This window comes from Meriones unguiculatus, chromosome 11 (genome assembly GCF_030254825.1).
Source record: "Meriones unguiculatus strain TT.TT164.6M chromosome 11, Bangor_MerUng_6.1, whole genome shotgun sequence".
Lineage (NCBI taxonomy): Eukaryota > Metazoa > Chordata > Mammalia > Rodentia > Muridae > Meriones > Meriones unguiculatus.
In genome coordinates, this window is record NC_083359.1 from 60,038,740 (window position 1) to 60,061,499 (window position 22,760).

The window sequence follows — 22,760 nt, forward strand, 5'->3', positions numbered from 1 at the left end:
GTAACATAAAACTAATGTTAAAACTGAATTAAATTTATCGAGAATTTATGGAATAGGATGTAAAATGTATAGTATATTCTTTAGGAAAATGTTATTTTGAGAGGGAGAAGACGGTTTTTTTAATATTATAACTGATCCTTAACTAGTTTAACCACAGCTGTTCTTTTGATAATGTCCCAGAAGCATTAAATGTGTTTAAAAAAAAAAAAAGTCCATGACTCTAGATGCAGTTCAAGGTATCGAAAGGTGATTTTTTTTAAAATGCGAAAACACAACTTAGAGGATGAAGCATGGTAAAAGAGACATTACTGAATTTAAATGTATTTTAAGACAAGGCTCTAACTTGACATTTAAAAGTGCAAGCATCTACTTGGTAAGCAAGGTTACAAACTAAAAATTCAATTTAAAATGTTCGCATCCTGTTCAAAACCTTCTAAATCTCTGAGCCGCAGCCGTAAGAATACAACACGGAGTGCCAAGCTGCCCCAAAGTCAGTCACCCTTTTCTACATGTGCTAATAAGTTTGATTTTAGAAGGACAATGTGTACATTCCCCAGACAGGCAGAGTGTGTGTGAAACACGCCGGTCCATGCTGCGCTACTCAGTGAGCGTCAGTGGGGACAGGACAAGCTGAAAATGGCTCTCATCTGTCTTCTGTGCTCCAGACAGGCCTTTAACTCCTTCAGAGCCTCAGCCATGAGGGGGACAGGCTTGGAAATCCCGCCTAGAAAGCAGTTTTATGTACAGTTTTACCTGGCCCATGTTTTGTATAAAACCTACACACACCCACACAGAACAACCTTGGGAATAGTTGTTCCACATGACGACATACAGTAAATAATGACTTGAATGCCCTAAACACAAAACACTGAGCAGGAATTTCTAATGGAGGATCCACCACCATAAGCAATGCTTACATTTGAAATGTGAGGACAATATATGATAAAATCAAATGTTACAAAGGCCACCTTAAGGATCCACTGTAGATATAAGCTACCATCTCTCCACCTTTGTAAGACCTTAAGTAAGGGTACACCCAATCTCTATCATATCCTAGGAGTTCATTAGATTACTTTTGTCTCAATACTGCAGAGTGTTAAAAAAAAAAAAAATCTGAACGTCCCCTAAGGAGTTAAACAGGAATAGTATATTTTCATGCATCTCCTGCTTTGACAGATGAAAAATGTCAACTGTCCTGTTTTTATTTTCAAGCTTTTGCACTATTCATCTGGTTCATTAGTGCATCCCGGCGCTGCCCCTGACAGCTGCTCGCCCTCTCCTCCCAGCAGCTGAATTTTTCAGGCTAATTTGATCCTCCACACTGAGACGATCGCTAGAATGATTGACTCGCTCCCTGACCTCCAGGGTCTGACTTTCCTCATTAGTATTCTGGGGGTGTCGGAGGGACGAAAGCCCACTGTCTGTCTCCGGGCCTGGTGGCAGCTCTCTTTTTTTTTGAACTGTAAGCCACCAACCTCCAACCCTGTAAGGATGCAATCGCTGCACTGAACAATAAAGGAAATGTGTAAAACCTACTTTTCCATGTAAAGGTCCATGTAGCAAAGCACAGCATCTTGATTTTAATTAGTAAAGTCTACTTTGTTGCATATCAATTAAAACTGCACACCTAGTTTTTTCAAAGGTTTCGGGAATATTTGAAAGTCTAATTTCCCCCATTTAAAGTATGTTCTGAAAAAAGGGCTTCCTACTCCTTCATTGTTAAACGGTAATTTCTTGATGGATTATGATAGAAAAAAGCATCTATCTGATACTACAGACAGTTAGGCTAAATTATACCAGAAAAAATTAACAATAGAGCAATCTTGAATAAAGACAAATTAAATCTTTTTAAATGTTCTCAATTCTTGCATGGAGGATTTGGGAAAATACATTGAGATGGATTTTGATGTGAACATGATAAACACTTGAAATTATCAGGACATGCATACCTTGAGAACATGGGAATGTTCACAGAAAGAACTATTCTGGCATATAAAAATGGACCTTGTCTTTCAAAGGCAATTGTAAAATATGTAACTGTTTCAATTTTGATATAATATTGTTAGTCTTAAAAAATATTAAGTAAATGTCCTCCTCTAACACTACTTCCACTCAGCTTTTCTCTTCCCATTGCTAAATTTAATCTCATTATTAGTAACTTACTTCCTACCTTCCTTTAGGTTGTTTGAAAGAAAAATGTTTCTTTGATTGCAGATTATGGTCTGAACAACTCTAATGCTATCTGGCCAGGTTAAAAGAAAAGTTTTTAACACACGAAATGATTAACTTCTAAAATTTGCAGTAACAATACTGCCAAGCCAATTATCAATCTTGCCCCCCCCAACCCCCAAATCATCAGCAGAATCCACAGTAAGCCCAAACCTCCTGTCATCCCATGGACACATGAGGATGCACAAGCAGCACGGCCCCGCATCATCTCATGGACACACGACAACACATGCTCTGGCACATCACTAATTCATATTTCACAGTCAAAACTGAGGTGAGTTCACATAAGAGCATGTTAAAATCCCTTGAGTCGTCCTTAGTCATCAGAGAAAGCACAAAACCAGAAAGGTCAGTTTCCCTAAATGAAGGAATCTGTATTCAGCAAAACTACAAAATGTCAATAACACGCACACCTCAACGAGCTACCTCCAGGTAAACGTGGCGAACTGCAGCAGGTGACACTGGGTCAAAAGAACAAAATCGACACGGATTTTAGATTTCCTTCTTGAAACACAAAAATGGTTCCATGTATTGTGTTTCTTCAATTGTGTAAAACTTCCTTAGATGCTGACTGATTTTTAATTAGCATCTTTGACTCTGTATTTCCCGGACGTACAATTAAGATTGTATCTTCGGAGTTGCTAACTTAGGATACCGTCAATGCTGTTGCTCTGGAGGACAGTGCAAACAGGGCGTCCTTTTCTATAACTACAAGACTGCATCACAATATTAACAGAGAACTGGTCTATGGGACACCCACCCCTCATGCTAAGACCAGAAATTTCAAGCCTAAGTGAGAACCTGCAAGGCTTAGCTTTTTGGAAGCCATCCTTAAAGCTGGATTTCACTTGTGTAAACAGAACACAACATACTGATAAAGAGCCTTAACTATTTTTGTGCCTTAAATCCATGGCATCCTTCTCTTGCAATGCACTAAAAATTTTTCACCCCTCTCATATATATACATATATGTGTGTGTCTGTGCACATAAGTATGTACATATATACACATATATATGATGAGCAGATTAGCATTTTATTAAGACAAATATTAAAAAAATAAGTCATCAAAAAAGAATGTTAAAATATATTAGACAAAATATGTGGTAGCTTACAATAAATAAATCATTGCCTAGTGAGTTAATTCACCTCAACAAGAGCCAACTACAAAATATCCAGAATAAAATTAATGTAAACTATAAAGTGGATATATAACATGAGTGAAACTGTATCAAGGTACAGAATTTATCAACAGTGCCTACCTCATAGAGCAAACAGCCAAGAGACCAGATGTCAGACTTGAAGTTGTATCCATTTTCATGTATTCTCTCTGGAGACATGTAATAAGGAGTACCCACTGAAAAGACAAACCAAATAAAACTAGTACCATAAAAATGAAGATGTAGCTACTGTAAGAAATTAAACACTCATTTTGAGGTGGGAAAAACAGGGTGGAGGGTGATACATGGGAGGGGTTGTAGGGAAGAATTGGAAGGGGAAAATGATATAATTGGTAATTGTATTTAATTTTAAAAACAAATAAAAGAAAATATTGAAAAATTAAACACAAAACATTAAATTGAAAAAAGTTAGCAAAAAATTGTTAGGTTCGCCAAATTCTTTTGAGAATACTCAAAGTTTATTTCATCTTTACTATTCAAAAGAGTACATTATTATCTACACCACAATGAAACAGTGTAGTGGCTTAAACTTGTTAACTGTCTCCTTGAATCAATCCAAGGACAATTTAAACAGGATAACTAAAGAAAAATAAAAGACAAATTTTTTCAGAAAGAGTTATGCAAATGATTTACGTGGGATTTTGTTGTTTATAATACAGCTTCCTATGTTGAATAACTGAGCATAATACTTCCAACTAGTATAAGGTAAGAGCTGCGACGCATATAAACCAACACAGCACGCTTAACCAGCTTGTAAAAGCATCCCTGACAACACAGTCCTGGCTCCTGACATAAACTGTGCCACCACTGACGCTGTGCTCAGTCACTGTATGGGGAACACAGGGCCTGTCATAGGTAGAAGCCGTGAAAACCTACAGACAAGGCCTCACACCTTTGCCAAAGGACCTGAAATACTGCTATTATGGAGTCTTTCTATGATCATTTGGGGACTTTCTGGGCTTGTTGGTTTTGTTTTAAAATATACATTTTTTTCACTTTTGTGGCTATATATTTTTTCAAAATGCTAACATTATTAAGAAAACAAAATCCTGTATAAACATGCTTTGTAAAGTAAAGACATTTAGGTGACCTTCAAAGTGAACACCTTTAATTTCACGTATCTCAGCTGTTGTTTCACTATTAGTAGTCCAGGTTCTCTGCCAAACAGCAAATCAAACTTTAGTCAGAAACACTACTAGGAGTCACACCAATAATCAGAGCACCATCCTTGGAACCAGAAGTCACTTCTCAAACAGAATAAAGTTACAGCCTAAGATCTGTGTGTGGCAACTCAGCTGTGCCGGGCAGGGAAGAGGCTCAGGTTTACCTAGAACGGAATCCATTTTCAGTGAAAATGAATAGTCCTTACCAGAAAGGATCAGAGAGTTAAAGAGAACAAGTGAAATCAGATGATGCAAGAATGTCAAAACTTTAAGGGAACTCTCAACTACTCTGATAGGAAAACAAGGGGAAAAAGCTTTCAGAATCACTTAATCGTAGCATACACCTTGGAGGCAAGTTTGCACATTTTAGTAGTATCATGAAGGCATAGTGGCTCAGGAAAACAACAACAACACAACTAGCTTCAAAGTGTCATAGTGTGGAAAATCAACACAAGCACTTCTGCAGCTCAGACCACTTTCTCTAGTTTGCATAAGCAAGCCCAATTACTGGCCAGATGCACACACGTCCTCTGCTGAAGGAAGGGTGGTGGGTGTAGCGGGGATAATGAGGAGCTCCTCACAGGCTTCTGGTTACAGGACATGAAGTGAGAGACTGGCAGGGAGAGGCTTCCCGGAATCCACAGGGGGCAGCTGAAAACACCAGGCTTGAAGGTTCAGAGTTTACCAAAAGCAAAAGGTAATTTTATCCAGGAGCTCTGGGAAGCCTGCTGATACATTAGGGGTTTGATATGAGTGTGAAAGATTGATGACAGGGAAGAGGAAGAACAAATGCTAACACTTTACAGAGATTAGCCTCAGCCCAGCATAACACCTTAATGGAAACACCACTCAGTTCCCAACAGCAACCTACAAGAGAAGGGAGCAGAGAAAAGAATGAAGATGAGTTCCAAACTACGCTTGAAATAGCAACAATTTGGCGTAGTGTAACACCCTCGGTAGCACTGTTGCGGGGTCAGCTGCAGTTACAGACTCAGCACTGTGGTTTTAAACTGAAAAGCGGGCTCTCCTTCCAAACAATACACATCTTCCAACTGTTTCTATGTGTTTTATCTCAAAGGCTTCCTGAGAATATATTCCCACAGAAAACCAAGCATGCTACCCATCTCCTTCACAGCACATTTCCCGTAATCATCACAGAGAGTAAGCAGGTTTGCATTCTGCACTACTGGCAACTGGGCAAATTCTTAATTACTGTTGACCTGAGGCCTGAGAGGGAGCTTCCACAGCCCCCCTCCAACATGCTCCTAATGCGTCCCTCCGCTCTGGACCCACATCTTCTGCTGGCCAATGTGAGCAGAAATGTTCAGCCCCATCACACTCAGACTGCTTCATCCTTCCTTCTCTCTTCCAAACAGACAGACCTACAACTGCAAGTGCTTGGAAAATTTGTGGGGAATTTAAATGTAGTGTTATGGCTTCAGCATTTCAACTTACTGAAGACAATTATGTCTTAAAATCCTTTCCTTAAACTTCACGGCAGCTGTTTTCATGATGGCTGTTGCCTGAAGACTGCTGTGGCTTTTTAAACCGCTGTACAAGGAGAGGAAACTGTGCAGGGGAGGACTGGATGCATAAAACAATCGTGCAAACGGTTACACGTGGAGGCACTGAAGGCAGGATGATGCACAGCCCTGCTCATCTTTCTAGAATTTACGGTTATGGGAAAGATGAGAATGCATTTTGCAAGAGTAGATACGCCATTTTAACCTTCTGACATGAGTAACAGTGGGTAAAAAAAAAAAAGTGAAAAAGCTTGGCTTCAGAAGAAAACTGCCAACAACTGAAAATGTTATCTGACCTTTCTTTAATCTATACTAATACTGTACTATGACAATCTTTCAACTGTAAAAATAAAACATTTTCCTGACATTAGCTGACCTAGCTGTATGAGAAGTGTTTTACATGGTACACACTTCATCAAAAGTAAACACGCCTTAAATTTGCTCTGAATAAGGTGCCGGGTTTTTATAAGTACCACAGTAAGTTCAAGAAGGCCGACAAATCCTGCTGTCAGGATGCTATCCCAGGGGCTGTGACTAACGTGGCGACATTTGGTGAGACTGGCCAACATACAGAACGCTTTTACGAGGCTAGCCAAAAGCCCAGCACTTTAAGCTCTGCAAAGACTTAGACAAAGAAATACACCTACAAGGAAAGAATCTTTATTACGCCTGGATGCTGGAGTCTATCTTTGTGCTTTTAATCAAAGAAGCAACAAAGCACTCGTCCAAAGCCGGAAATGAGTTTCTTCCTTTGCCGTTAGTTACACCCTCTTCTTCTCTTTATTTACTTATTTATTTAGTGTGTCTGCATATTCATGCATGTATGTGTGTATGTTTGTGCATGTGCACACATGTGTGTGTGTATGTGTGCTCTCATGTTTGAGTACATGAGCACGCACCACGGTGCACATGTGGAGGTCAGAGTTCAACTTGGAGTAGCGGATTTTCTCCTTCTACCACGTGAGTCTTGGGACTGAAGTCAGACTGTCAGGCGTGGCTACGAGCAACCCCTTCCCTGTTGAGATATTTTGGTTGGTCCCCCGACACCTACTTTTATTCATTTTCCTTAACTATGAGAAGAGAAAGTGTAAAAAAATGAGATTATCCACAGCACTTATAAAAATCTCTTTAAAATTCCATATGGAAAATTATAGGGTAAAAAACCCCCCGATATGCTCTCTTTTAGAACTGTTCTTTGGGTCAGCCAAATGAGAATGCTCCAAGAGAAATAAGCGAATTCAGGCCAGACATGTTGCTTCTTTTCTGAGTCCAGACTAACTGCAGAAGAGAATGCCGTGAATGTTCCTTGCTGAGGGTATTAAAAAGACACAAATCACCTTAACCACAGTTTGATTCAAACACACAACCGAGAGACCAAGCATTAATTTCCATTTTTTCACTGTACTTATGAGTCAGCCAGAAATGCTGCTGGCAGACAGAATGGAAAGAGACCAAGTTTATTTCATTATTATGAGTATAATCTGAGGTCAACATGGGATGTCTAGATCAGTATTTCTTCTGCAAAAGACATTTAGAAAATAAAATTTGTCACCTGCGAAACACACTTGTTAACACTTTTGACACCCCAGAAGGAGGGCTCCATGGATCTCACTGTTCCCCTGCTCTGGGCACTGCAGTCAACTCACTGGTGTGTTGGCTGACTGACTCAGCAAATGTTCAGGCGCCACCCTGGTGCACACTGATCTACGTCCTGAGAGACAGGAGTAAACAGGGAAGATCCTAATGCTCTGGGGCCACCGCAGAGCCACACAGGGTGTGTTCCAAGGAGATGCTGTAGAGATCCTGGACTCCCCTGAGTAAAGAGGCCTGCCAGGTGAGGCAAGCTTTCAAAGCTAGAAGACTTGCCCAGGGCAGCCTGGAATTCAAGACAACCTAGTAGACAGTTGCTTCATTAAACTGATGACTGGGATGTAACCGAAAACGTTTATAGTTCCCCAAACCAAACAAAAACAAACAAACAAACAAAAACAGAGAAACTAGCATGAAAACCTAGAAACTCAGTGGGCTGTACGTGGAAATTATACTGGGCTATACGACTGTGGTTGTTTTAAATAAACACTGGCGACGGAGGCTGAGAGGTTAAATGTGCACAGTTTAAGACAGATAATAGCTTCTGCACAGAGCAATTACTTCAGTGGAGAAAGGACTGAAAGTTAAAAATAAACCAGTGGAAACGGCCCCCAGGACTGATGCACATATGCTACCTCTACCGCACACCACCCCGAACAATGCGGGGTGCACAGCAAAGGTGGACTCATGGAGAGGAGCCAAGAAAGGTGTGGGGAAAACAAGCGTGTGACCACAGGTGGCACCTGGCACCAGACAGGAAGCGGCTTTAATGCCTGGTTGAGAAACACTAATTTTCTGAGCTGAAATCAGAGGATGCATCACACTTGGAAATAGTGTGGGGAACACGAAGAGTACACTCAGGAGACTCCTGTGTGAAATTCTGGTATCTAGCCCCAACGGTGGGCATGCATTTATTCTGCTGACAGCATCAGGGAACCAGAGAGATGCCGGTCTCCTTTTGAAAGATAAACATCAGCCACACTATTTCCCCCTGGGGGTTTCAAGTATTTGTGTCACATAGACACCGATATTGGTGCATTCTAGTTAGAATTTCATTTTACGGTACAGAACAAACACGTGCAAAAACTAAATTCACACATGTGGGGGCAGGACAGCTCTGTCCATCTTTACTCTTCCCAGGAACATTATGAAAGCATGGACAACCCCATCCAAACATCAGTGCACCTCTTCCCAGTGTGTGTTCACTGCAGCAAGCAGGTAGAGTACTCGGGAATGTGTTATTAAGTACATTTTCTTAAGTAGAAGATAACCACCTCAACTATGTATACCGGAGCACAATATGTGGAGAGATTTGTATCTGGGTTTAATTTTCCTGATTTTGCTCCTCTTGCTTTTTCTTTTATCTCCTCTTTTTATTTTTTAAAATTTATTTTTTTTTATTAATTATAGTTTATTCACTTTGTATCCCAGCTGTAGCCCCCTCCCATGTCCCCTCCCAATCCCACCCTCCCTTCCTCTTCTCCTTCTTTACCTCTCCCCATGTCCACTGAGAGAGTAGGTCCTCCTTCCCTTCCATCTCACCTTAGCCTATCAGGTCTCCTCAGGACTGGCTGCGTTGTCTTCTTCTGTGGCCTGGTAAGGCTGCTCCCCATTAGGGAAGCTGAGCAAAGAGCCAGTCACTGAGTTCAGGTCACATACAGTCCCTGTTCCCCTTTTTAGGGCACCTACTGGAGACTGAGCTCCCATGGGCTACATCTGAGCAGGGGTTCTAGGTTATTTCCATGCATGGTTCTTGGTTGTAGTATCAATGCCCAGATTTCGTGGTTCTGTTGTTCTCCTTGTGGAGCTCCTGTCCCCTCCTTTTGTATGTCGCAAGCCATGAAAGGGTAAACCCCTGAGAGGCATGTCCGCTGGCGAAGGGTAAACCGCGGAGAAGCCCTTTGTGGCCCAAATGAACTTTCGGGAATAACTTCAAATATCACAAACCTTCCCCTCCTCAAACCAACCCCAGGACCCCCCTCAAAAAAAAGAAAAGAAAAGATAAAAACATTAATGCCTCTGGCTTTTACAGTGTGATGGGCAGAATGTTGGTGATAGGATCTTTCAACCTGGTGTTACACTTGTTGGCACTATGGAGCTGGCAAAGGGGACTCTGCAGATGTAAGGTTACACCTGTTACAATACAGATTGCTCTAGATGATCAGAAAGAGATATGACAAAAGAGCAAGAGAGATTCCAAGTGTGATGGAGGCTCATCCCATGGCCAAAAAACTGAAAGCAGTTTCTAGAAGGTGGGAGTGGTCTTTAGCCAACAGGCAGCTAAGTTAAGGACCACAGTTTGAACAGCACCAAAGAGTAGGAGTGGGTGTGTGTGTGTGGGGGGGAGAACCTGAACAGACAACAAACAGATGGCACCATACAGCCTCCAGGAGCCTTGGAGATGACATAAAGCAAGCTCACTGGGATCCACCCTGGACATAGGACTCAACAAAAACCTGCACAAACAGATGGCACCATACAGCCTCCAGGAGCCTTGGAGATGACATAAAGCAAGCTCACTGGGATCCACCCTGGACATAGGACCCAACAAAAACCTGCACAACAATACACTTCTATTGTTTTGTCCCATTAAATTTGTGGCGGTTTGTGACGGCAGTGACAGAAAAAGTACTAATGTGATAATGATTCCTGCATTGCGTGGGAGAGTGAGAATTTAATACCATGTGTCATGGACACACTCTGCAATGAGACCCATATAAGGCACCGAGGGGCACAGCAAATCATATAGGGCTTAAGAATGTGTGATGTCTGAGAGGTCACCGGATCATTCTGTGAAGGCTTTCTTTTTGGGATTTTTTTTTGGGGGGGTAGGGGGCGGGGAGGCAGTAGGTGAAAGAGTAATAGAGGCCAATATGCTCACTATACAAATAACACTTGCTATAGAAAAAACTATGGCTTCCCTAAGTTCAGTGAGCTCCAGCTTGGCCATTCACTGACAAGAATGTAAGTAACTACATTTATCTCACAACTTAGTGAACTGAAGGGAGATTAAAAAAAAAATAGTTAGCAGATCATGTGACATTTAGGCCAGACTGTCTGAAGCTTGACAAGTTAATATGTTTCTTTTAACTGTGTTGATTGCCCAAATACAGTGATTAGCATAAAGATGCACCCATCCACCAAACCATCACCAGGGGCCTACTCAGAGGACCACAAAACACCCTATGCTCAGTGCATTCCAATTTAGAAAGATAAAAATTCCTTAAGGCCACACATTACTACCACTTCATTCACAAGTATCCCCATTAAAAGAGTTATCTGGAGTAGCTACAACCATGCCACAAAATAAATATAGCACAGATATAAGACCAAAACGAGGCATCTTTCCTAGAACTGCTTTTCCAGTTCATTAATACAAGACAGGAGACTTGTCCTGGATGGTGCGCCGTGCATGGAAGTACACTGTTTCACACTCAGGCTTTAGTTAAGAGCCACTGAGTGGGCTTCTTGCTCCCTCCACTCCCATGCAGTCCCCAAAGCAAATGCTGAATTGAGGATAACACAGGACTGAGGCTGCCTGAAGTGCTGTCACTGAGGGGTGGGGATAGCACTCTGAAGAGCAAGTGCGGGCTGCAAACTACTCTGGAGTAACAAAAGATACGAAATCCTTTGATGCAAAATACATTTCATTCTTCACCATAATCTTACCCACACCAACACACTCAGTTCAGCTAACCCTTTTATGCAGAACCTGTCTCTGAGCCCCATTCATTTAATGCCCACACCTTAGGCATCTACTGCTGAATCTCAGGGTAGAGAAAATAGTCATGAAGATGGGTTTCAGATGTCCCACAGACCCAGCTCCTGAGTTTGTTTGGATTTTTCTTAAATCTGGAAGGAGAATGAGCACTCAAAAATGAGAGAAAGCAAACTATTTTTCACCGTAGACTCACAGGTAATGTCACAGCAGATTACATAATTCCAGATTGAACAGAAAGCCAGAAAATCGTAAAAAAAAAAAAAAAAAAAAAGCAAGAAGAATGTCACTAATTGCTCTTATGATGGGAAATTAAACCACTGTGAGAATCAAGTCCAAAGCCAAAGACCTATGCACCCATCTTCTGCCCAACGGCATCCACCTCTCTGTGTTTTCCTCAACACCAGAATGGGCACACTCGAGCTGACTGACAGACTGTTGAAAAGCCCCCTGTGTGTTATTGCCCACCTGCAGCAGCACAGGGAGGACCACACAGGGCTAATTTATGTTTGACCAACTGCACTGATCAGACAGGATGTCAGGAGGAAGTCTCCAAGTGGAAAAATGGGAATCGGCGTGAAAATGAAACAGCGTGAAAACCCTGGAGATCTGGACCAATGTTTTTCGGATTGCAGGCCAGGCAACTCACTAATGAGTTGTGAAATCAATTCACTGGTTTGCAATCAGCATCGTTTTAATTGAAATAAAGTAGAACGAGGTCAGAATACTGCTGTCTGAGAGAGAAAACACATGCAACTTCTGCTTCAGTATACTTGACCATGGTCCCACGGGGTCACAGTTTTGTTGGAGGTTACCTTTAAGAAATCTGAGAGCCATCAACCTAGTCAATCAGAAAGCTGGATCAAGGGAGAGCTGTGTCTTCACTATAACCTTTAAAGATGAGGATAGATAGCAGTTTTCCCAACATCTATTACACCTGTGAGGTTATAAAAAATATGCAAGAAGAGAAGGCAAACTTCATGGAGGTAAGTATAGTATTCCATGATCGCTCTCCCTAGACTCACAGCCGTAATAGCAGCAAAGCACAGAATGCAAACCCTAAATTCACCTATGAAACAGAAGAATTCTCGAAGAAGATAAACCCGGAGAACAGTCCACATCTCAGGTCACAGCTGAGATCGGCCACCTTCCTGGTCCACAGATAGTCAGAGTGTGAAAGAGGAGAGCTCCAGGCACATGGAAGAACTGGAACCAGCTGCGTAGACAACCCCAGACATGCTTGACTGGAAGCCGATGAAGGACACTAGCGCCTGCTACCTTCAACTCGGAGCGTGCCATTCTTTTCATTAAACTCTTGTAAAAACTTGCCTGGGTAGTATAGCTGCAATACCATGGGAATGTCTCCTAAGTCTGGCCACTCCCTTCCCCTGTTCCAGCAAACCTGGAGCTCACACTGCACCTGCCTGTGAGGCTGAAAAATCAGCGCCCAGGGTGTGTTACAGTAGCCTGTTTCTGATCCTTTGACTCACAATTTTTCTCCCCAGACAGGCCCGCCCCACTTCACACTTGTTAAACATCTCTGTCCTGCTTCTTGGCACATCAAGTCATCTTACCACTTCCTGTGCTTTGGATCAGTGCTCTCAAAGACTTGTCTAATTCTCTCAACTATGGATTGCAGCCCATATAGCTAAACGTCAAGGCCAAGAAAACCTGAGCAACAAATGGGTTTCTGAAAGCCCAACCAAAAGTCAGCTCCAAACCAGACCAGTAATGAAACTAGTGTTTCTAGCAGCCCTTGAACCCCTTCTCCCCACTTCCCATTGAAGCACAGAACATCTCTGCAGACTTGGTTATGGACGCTCAAGTTAGTACCATTCATGCGGTCACCCCTGGCAACCTGAGTTCTGCCACAGCCTTGGCTCTGGACCCTCAAGTCATAAACCTACAGCATGAATTCCAGAAGAGTTAACAAATAGCCTGGACGGAGGTGTTCCAGAGCTGAGGTCACACAAACCAGCAGGATCTAGGACACTATGCCGTTCCTAATGCTTAGCACAAAGCAGGGGTTGGGGAGGCACACTTCAGCAAGAGAAGCAGAGTCAACAATCAGAATGGAAAGTCAGGGATCCATGAATTCTAGAAGCCCTGAGTGTTGGACCAAGATCTGTGAGGATATTCCTCTAGCAGCAGAGAACCATTCAACCTGGATGGAAGTAACACAATCTACTTCTGAAAGGAAAATTACTGCAAGCAGAAACAATCGAGATGATTAAGGAAGAGGATAAGAAGAAAAAGGGGGCTTTTCCACAGCCCATGGTTATAACGTGGTTAAAGAGTCAGGGTGTGGAAAGGAGAGAAGGGGAGGAGGGTGGCTGTGGATGGGGCAGACAAGGCCATCAAGAGCAAGGTCCCAGGGTCTGGCTGTTCTTTCACAGGAACTGAACGAGGAGAACTGGATGAGGGCTGTGACTATCACATCAGTCTGTGGTTGTAATTGTTGACTTCTGTATCACTCTTGCTTTTCTGCTGCCACATCTTCAGAGCCAGTTGTTGGGTGGATTGGAAACATAGTCTTCCCCACAAGTGTGCCCGCTACAGAAAGTGTGAGCTCACTGCATGCTAAGCTGTCACAGAACCGACGCTGGTGAAGAACTGCAGAATGAGGACAGGCGAAACAGCCACAGACTTGCTGATCTCATATACAAGTTAGAAAATAAAATATTCCAGTATGTTCTGATATCTCAATAAATGTATACAACTTCGGGGGGGAGGGGGTTAAATACTGTGTAAGGATATTCCTTCCAAAATCTGAGAATGCTGCAGTTGCAAACTAAATTTCTAAAAAAGAAAAAAAAAATAAGAAAATGATACTCTGCTAAACTTGCAGACAGGAGCCTGACAGAGTTGTCCTCTGAGAGACTCTACCCAGCAGTGACTCAAAACGAGATTCTGAGACTCACAGCGAAACAGTGGGCTTTAAGTAAGGAGTCTTATGGAAAAGTGGGAGCAAAGAGAAAAGGACCTGGAGGTGACAGGAGACAAGAGCCCACAAGAAGACCAACAGGGGCAACTAAGCAGGGCCCAGAGGGGCTTGCTGAGACTGGAGCTTCAACCAAGGACCATGCAGGAACTGGACCTAGGCCTCCTACAAAGACATAGCAAATGCATAGCTTAGTCCTCTAGTAAGGGAAGCAGGGACTGCATAGGACAAGAACTCACTTGCCAACTTTTTGATCACTTTCCTCTGGTGGGACTGCCTTGCCAGACTATAGGGAAAGAGGACATGCTTAGTCCCAATGCATGCAGCTTGATGAGCACGAAAAGGCAAGGGGGAAGAGGGAGGGAGAGAGGGCGAAAGGTAAAGGGAAGAGAAATGGGGCAACAACCAGGATGTAAAATGAATAAAAAATAAATTTTAAAAATTAAAGTAAAAAAATTTCTTGACAATGTGAAATAAACTTTGGCGCTGCTACAAACTTTAGTCTAATACTCAGGTACTTTTTTTTTTCTTCCTTCCTGGCTTCCTATTCATTCATTCACTTACTCATTCATTTGTTATTCACTCATTTATTTACTTTATTGATTGTTTGACTGATTGATTGGAAGTCTCACACAGAACAGAATGGCCTAAAACATGCTGTGAGGCAGAACATGAACGTGAACCCTCTGATCCTCCCGTCCTCATCTCCCATGCCCCGGGATTACAGGCATGCAGTGTGTGCAGTCTACGTGACACTAGGAACAGAATCCAGGTCAGAGTGCATAGACAAGCATTCGAACAACTAAGTAAAGCCGAGGCCCTGTTTTGCTTAAAATAGTTTTTCTTTATGAATTGCATTAAGCACCTTATTTATAGTTTCACTAAAAGTAGGCCTATTTTGAACACAAACTACATCACAGACTTTACTATCAGTAAAACCGGAAAATGCATCAATATACAATAAACAAGCTGATATACAGTATTTTAATTATCAAAATAAATTTATATGGGTGGCCATGTTTTTACTTTTCACTCAACTATTAGAGGCCAACCAATCTGCGTATAATAATAAATGTTTGTAACAATAACACACTAATAATTCACTAGAAGTAAAAAATAGGGCCAACTTGCCAACAACAACAAAAATTGTGTCAGCATTTCTATTCTTGCTATATTACACATTATTTTTTGTTAGCAGTGACTTTTCCTTGATTCTTTTGGTCCAATGATGATTACCCAGCTAGAGTTCAAACTTTAATGCATTACCCAGTGCACTGTGCTTAGGAAACATGAATTTTACACCATCAGAATCTTCACTGTGTACACAAAACCAGGAAGAATAGGAGAATTTTTTTAACTCTTATTAATTACACTTTATTCATTTTGTATCCCCCCATAAGCCCCTCCCTCCTCCCCTCCCTCTCCTACCCTCGCCCCCCCCCCCCTTTCTGCATGCATGCCCCTCCCCAAGTCCACTGATAGGGGAGGTCCTCCTCAAGAATAGGAGAATTTTTAATTGTTTTTTTTTCCCCTAAGAATTAAAAACAACATTACTGAAGAAATTAGTTCGTTATAGATTTGCTATCAAAGTGCCTTGTTTTCCCTCTTTAGGAACCCTCAGACCAAATCCATTTCAAATTGTGCATTAGTTCAGGAAGGCTGGATGACTACAGGCTGCTCAGGAGTGACCACAAAACAGCATTTAAGCAATGCACATGTGTGCCCAGGCACATGCTGTCTGTGTGTATGTAGGAATAAGCTAGTGTTTCAAGTGAGTTAATGCTGTTATGACATGTCAATCAAGTAAGCAGCACAGAGTGACAGTGTCTTTAGTATTGTGAAGTGACATGGCTTCTTCCTAGAAATCTACCGCATCTACTGCAAAAATTGTAACTTCCCAAATAAAACTTTATCACAGCACTGTGCAAATTTATTGAAATTCTTATGAAGTTTCAGATCGAATTTTGGCACTTTGCAAAGGTAGTGCAGTTATGTGGCTGTAAGTGTGATGTGAAAAGGACAATGTTACAGTGCATCAAGCATGGAACTTTATGTTCTCCATAACAAACAAAGCTGAAAGGATACAGTTAAAGGACAAGTGACTGTGACAACTACAGGAGAGAAAACCTCAAGATGATCCACAGCAAATGAGGAGAAAAACAAATTCTTCCTCTATAAAGTAGAAGAAATGCCTGCATTTCCACCACATTCTAGGACAAGCCAAACTCTGTTCTAGTTACAGAATATTAATAAATGATAGGTTCAAAGGCACACGGAATCTTAGCAACAATATCAGGAACAAAAGCCTTTAAATGTCTATCAGCTGATATCTGGATGCTTGTTTAACTGTTTGGTTATTTTGTTTAACTCACTGTTCTTCAATGGCCCATTCAGAAGCCCTCATTTCACATTAAATATTGTTTTCAAAGAATAAGTGGTTTTCAAAAACATTGTGACAGCAAAGATAGACACAATTAAATTGAGGCCAATTTACTTTTGCTTTCTTATTTTAAAATCCACTATTTATGTGTATTAGGAAATGCATATAAAATGTGACTTGGAGAGTCTTGAGATAAATTAAGATTAACTTAATTTAAAAAGCATTTCTCTTAGGAATTTCTATTCTTTCTGATCCAAAACAATTTTCTTCCCATTGCTAATGCAATATTTTAGTTACACCAATTCTATTTTTGATACAAAGGACATAAAAATAATGTTAACTGTGCAAAGAATCAACTGCGGGCATTTCTCCCACTCTACAAAGGGAGAGTTTATTTTTCTCCTCATTTGCAGCGGATCATCGTTAGGTTTTCTCTCCTATGGTTATCACAGTCATCTGTCCTTTCAATAAATAACTACGGATGAACTTCTGGCATTTAAAACATGTTTAGTGAAGTCTTCTTCCAAAATACAGTTTCTTCATTAAGTTTTCTCACAATCATTACAAATAAGATAAAAGGAGCTCTCCATGGCAACAATAAAAGCCAAGCTTATCAGCATTATTTTTTTTTTTTTAAAAAAAAAGCACCACAAAAAGAAAAAATCCTCAGGGCCTGCTTGAGGTCAAATAAACAGGAGCAGCGAGGCATCGTGCAAAAGGTAACAAGGACGGGTACCTGTCAGGAGTGGCTGATTGCTAGAACAGTTTGTAAAGGATGCGGTCAGTGCTGTGTAGCTGGCATACCTGTTTTAATCCATGACCAACACACACACAAAAGAAACCGATGGAAATGGAATTGTGTCTCTTACCTAGAGAATGTGCAGCTGTGGTTTTTGAGCTGAAAAACCGACCAAGTCCAAGATCTCCAAGTTTGACCACCCCAGTGGCTGTGATGAACACATTAGCTGGTTTTATATCTGTGAATAAATGAAGGCATCAGGTGAAAGGTGATGGAACTTTGGGAATTTGAAAAGAATATAAAATTTCCTTCCATGAAGAACTCGAAATGTCTATTTAAATATGAAAATCTGAACTATAAAACACTCACTACATTTTAAATAATTTTCATATATATCAAATTTCCTAGTCCTTCACAGCCTGGTGAAGACTGCTGATACCCATGTCAAATAATTTTGTCTTCCATTTCCAAAAAATATTAATGAAAATTTAAGACACAAAATAAATTTATGCCCCTTTCATAACAATTCTAAATAGCATGTTATATTTACATCAGTTATAAAATCATAGCTCAACAATATCATGCATACTGTATTCACTAGATGGTTATAGAAATCGGAATTTCTTAAATAAACTGCTTCAGAATTCTTTGCACCCACAAGTCAGCGGACCAGCCAGTTAATGACTGACAACAACTTGAATGATAATTGCGAGTACACACAGGACTGAGGCTGATGACTGAACCAGTCTGCGTAGCCTCTTCCTTGTGCACATGCAACGATTCCCCATAGCTCGGCCTTCTGAACCGACAGAGCCAGCAAGATACTCAGAGAAGTTAAGCAAAGCCTGACTTTCCTTCTAATTTATAATAAGCAGGGCTGTGCTTCAAGGCTTACGGTCCTAACAAGTTATAATTTAGACAGAAGCCATCAGAAAAGGATAATGCTGTGGACTGAACGGAAGCTATCTGACACTGCTTGATGGCTTATGTCATTTAAAGTGATGCCACAGCTTCTGAGCGCTTTTCTCACCTCTGTGCATGACTCTTCGAGAATGCATGTGTTCCAGTGCACTGCAGAGCTGAACAAAGTATTTCCAAACAGTTCTTTCGGGAATTAGCCTCTTCTGCTTCTTAAAATGCTATTGAAAATATTACAAAGTAGCGATTATGAGAATTCAGATGTCTTAAAGTTGAATTCCAGCATTCAGAATCAGCTAGTCAGAAAAATATCAACTTTTACCTCTCCATTATTATTTCTTAAAAAGTATGATTTTTCTATACTGAAACAAAAACAGAAATTTCACTTGACATGTTAGGTTACATTTCTTCCTGTTTATTCTTAAGGTTAACAGAAGCTACGGGACCCTCTCTATCTCTATAATGTCCAGCTATTTAAAAAACACATCTATGTATCTCAAATTTCATTTGAAGAAAAGCTCTGGTATTAAAAGCTGAACAAATAGTAACGTAGTCAGACTCGATGAAAGACAATCTTTCAGGGTATGTTGCTCAGTGGAGTGTATGTCTGGCATGCGTGAGGCCCTGGGTTCTGTCACCAGCACCACACAAAACCTGAGCACAGTGCTGCACGCCTGCCCTCTCTGCACATGTGAGACAGAAGGGGAGAAGGTCAGAATTTCAACCAAGCCCTTGGCAGATGGTTGTCAGAGATCAGATGTACATTCTCAGCTACATAGGGATTTGAAGCCAGCCTGACACACAAGACTTTGTCTTAAAAACCAACATCAAGAAATGAAAACAACAAAACAAAAGACAGTTCTGCTTCAGGCAGATGACTTCACTCTAGAACACCATTTAAATATTGAGCTACATCGGTGACCTGAAATACCATAATTTATTAAAAAATTAAGTAAAGCTTTAAAAGTTTTCATGAGTAAATCCACTGCACATTACAAGACAAACCTGTACTTTGAATGAATGAAACTACATTCTGTAGAGTCAAACTTGTCTAGGAAATCGAAAGCAAATGGCTGAGAGTGTCTACAGGCTGTTCAAGAGGCAGTGGTCTACACACTGACAGGAAGATTGCTTAAAACAACTGGAAGCCCACAGCTAGGGTTTTGTGCATTTTGCTCTGGTAAGTCTGTTAGGAGACTATGACAGTAGCATATCCAAGAACCAAGCTCTCAGCCCCACTGGATAGTCTGCAAATAAAAATCATTAAAAAAAAAAAAAGAAAGAAAGAAAAGAAAGCACAGTGGGCCTCTTATTAAACAGTGCTTCTAAATTACCAACGTGAAGAAAGTGCCTTTCAACAGCCTTTTCCACAAAGCTTCCTGAAAACTTTAACTGTGTGAGATGTATGTATTTATTTTAAACCCATTCTTTACTGTATTTGAAAGCCACATTTGGGAAAGTTCAACCAATTATTATTTTTTTTTTTATTGATTAGAAAGAAACTATGTTTGAGAGAGTGAAAAGCTAGCCCTTAAGGTTCACACCTGTGGTCAGCTGAGAGCTGGCTGAAAAGGCAAAGCTACATGGAAACTACTGGAGTTCTTCTCCACAGGCAACAAACAATGCCCTCCCCTCTCCATTGTGCTCACTTTCTATAGGAAAAAAAAAGTCCCTAAAAAAGGTAAGAATATTAGGTTAATCTTTCCTATAGAACACATAATTGAAAATCAATTACTTTTTGCAATTTCACTAGCAATTAATCAGGTAATAATAATAAAAGTATACCATGGTCTTGCTACATTTGAAAAAAGCTCATATTGGGTTTCAATAAGGTTTTCTTTTATGGTAGACTGCCAATATCAGTTTTCACTGGAAGGGGACAATGCTCAAAACTGTGTTCTTTACATATAATTTTCCTTCAGACTTGGAATGCATCCAATAAATCCTGTGCATGCACTCCCCCAATGCCGCATTAACATATCAGAGGACTGTTTGATGCCAACAGAAGATGGGCAGTGGGTCTCTTCATTCAAAAATATGCTGTATCCTATTGACATTAGAACATGGAAGAAAAACTTAACGCTTTAGCACAGAGCCTAAACTCATCAGCTTAGCAGTTTAATATTTTAAATAATTTTTTTAAATGGGACTTTTTATTAAAAAGTAATTATATCATTTCTCTGTTCCCTTTCCTCCCTCCTAGCCTGCCCACATACTCCCAACCTCCACCCTTGCTTTCTTTGAAATTCATAGCCTCTTTTTCTTTAATTGTTCTTGTTGTTGGGTGTGGGTTTATTAAAAGACAACATATAAAAGGGACACTGAAAAACACTGGCCATAAAATGCACATTATGGCAGAAAAGACTTGATGGTTTCCACGTTTTTATATTCTTCTCTGACATTGTTTCTTATAACAAATTAAAAATGATGAAAACAAACTGACATCAATCTCATGCAGCCCATACAGAATGGCCTGGCATTAAGGGTCACTGAAGAATAACACAAATTTGACTATCAGGCAATAAAGTCTGATTATACTACTGGTGTTTCTCAATTTCTAAAACTGGGAAATTTTAAATGCTTAGATGCCTGAGCTTGTCAAACATTCCTGATATGCAGGGCTTTTGCTATGTGAGGAACTAATAGTTACAATGCTGAAAACCTGTCTGTTCTCATGGTGGCACTGTTGCCTGCCTCCTAACAGAGGGTGGAGAGCAAAGCAATGAAAAGCTGACTTATTTTTAATACTGTAAGGCTTTTGTCAGCAATATTCAACTTACTCAAATGGACACACTTCTTTAAAAAGGTAATTTTTATCTTCTAGAAGAACAGCATTACTTTTCAAAACTCCTACTTTCAGAAGCTGGATATCCCTATGATAAGACTTAATTCTGTTACAGAACATCTAGTGTAAGTGTCTAAGACTTAAAATTAACCATGCATAAACAACAATTAACACAAGGAAAGCTTCTAAAAATTAGTATCAATGAAAATATTTACATGGAAGATTACATGCTGTGGCACATTTGCCATGTTCACACTGTGAAACAGAATGTCTTTAAACCCACATAAACGTATGCAAAAGTCTGTGAACAACAGCTGCCACTCTTGGTTTAATGAATTACTTGGATATCATTTTTTGTTTGGATATCATTTTGATATCATTTCTTTAAAGCAGGCTCACCTTGAAATACTGTATGTATATTCTACCTATTAACAGTATTCGTATACACATTGGATTTTAATTCAGTAGAAACACTAAACATAACAAAAAGCTAAGTAGCACACACGAGGTTACATTATTATGTCACTGAAAGTATACAAGTTTACCAGCATCTCACTGGGGTGAAGTCAATTCCCCTGGGACAACACATCTGCAAGACCACTGAAGTGACTTATTGCTGTGAGAGATAAGCAAACACAAGCTGCCTGCGTTCAGATTTTAAGAAAATAAACCTTAATAGACACCCTTGTTTTTAATTGTAAGGTATCTTACAAATTGAATGCTTACGCCAAATCCATGCATAAAGTGAGGCCTGGATAGCTAAGTACTATTCTTTGAACTCGGGGGAAGTTTGGCTCCTGCATTCTAGACTCTAGGATCTCAAGTACACTGCTCATTTCTCATCTTTAGCATCCTCATGAATTTTCTGAAAAACCTTCAGTGAAACTACCCAGCACATATTTACTAACAGAGAAGGAAAAGTGATCCTGACTTGTAAAATACATTAATATCTATAGCATACAAAAATATTTAAGCCTGTAGTTATGTATGCTAATCTTTTTTAAAAAAGAAAAGACTTTGCAGAAAAACTTCTGGGATTGCCAGAGGCAGTGTCATGGGTCTGCAGCCATGTTGGTTCCCCATCAGCCACCGGCTTTGAGGTCTCCTTGCTGTACCACCCCGAAGCACCTCAATTTCTGACAAAGGGTCCCACAATTATGTAGCTGCTCACTGGAACTTACATAAAGCAACGTTTAGAAACGCACTGTCATGGTTAAACAGTAAAAACAGCAATAGGAAATGATTTATATTGAATATGAGAAAGCACTTCTCACTTGGAATGTTTAAATGTACCTCCAACAACACATATCTGTCTTAGCAACAGAACTGATTATGAAGTCTGACAAAAAAAGAGCTAAGCGACCTTAGGCAAATCACTCAACAATGTCCATTTCCTCGCTACATCAAACAGAATTTGGCCATCATTTAAAAAAAAGTCCCTTCTGCCTCTAAATACTAATGTGGCTCCACAATTTCAGCAGCAAATAACACATAAATGTCTGATACATTTTCACACTTAAAAACAGTCAAGTTTACAGGTCTGTTACAGCCTTCAAATCTCCAGTTAGTAATAAAGCAACAAAGAGCCCAGAGA

General features: G+C 40.4%; 1 protein-coding gene across 3 annotated transcripts in view; it reads right to left on the minus strand.

Moving 5' to 3' along the window:
- The window catches only part of Nek7 (NIMA related kinase 7), a 126,800-nt gene that overhangs the window by 13,730 nt on the left and 90,310 nt on the right, over positions 1-22,760 (minus strand). For 2 of the 3 annotated variants that reach the window (XM_060364383.1, XM_021664359.2), the window contains 3 exons: positions 18,494-18,602; positions 17,594-17,701; positions 3,491-3,585 (listed from right to left, as the gene is read on the minus strand). In XM_060364383.1, coding sequence (XP_060220366.1) covers positions 3,491-3,585; positions 17,594-17,701; positions 18,494-18,602 — 312 coding nt within the window. The remainder of the gene's footprint in view (positions 1-3,490; positions 3,586-17,593; positions 17,702-18,493; positions 18,603-22,760) is intronic. The other variant, XM_060364384.1, reaches the window with a different exon arrangement.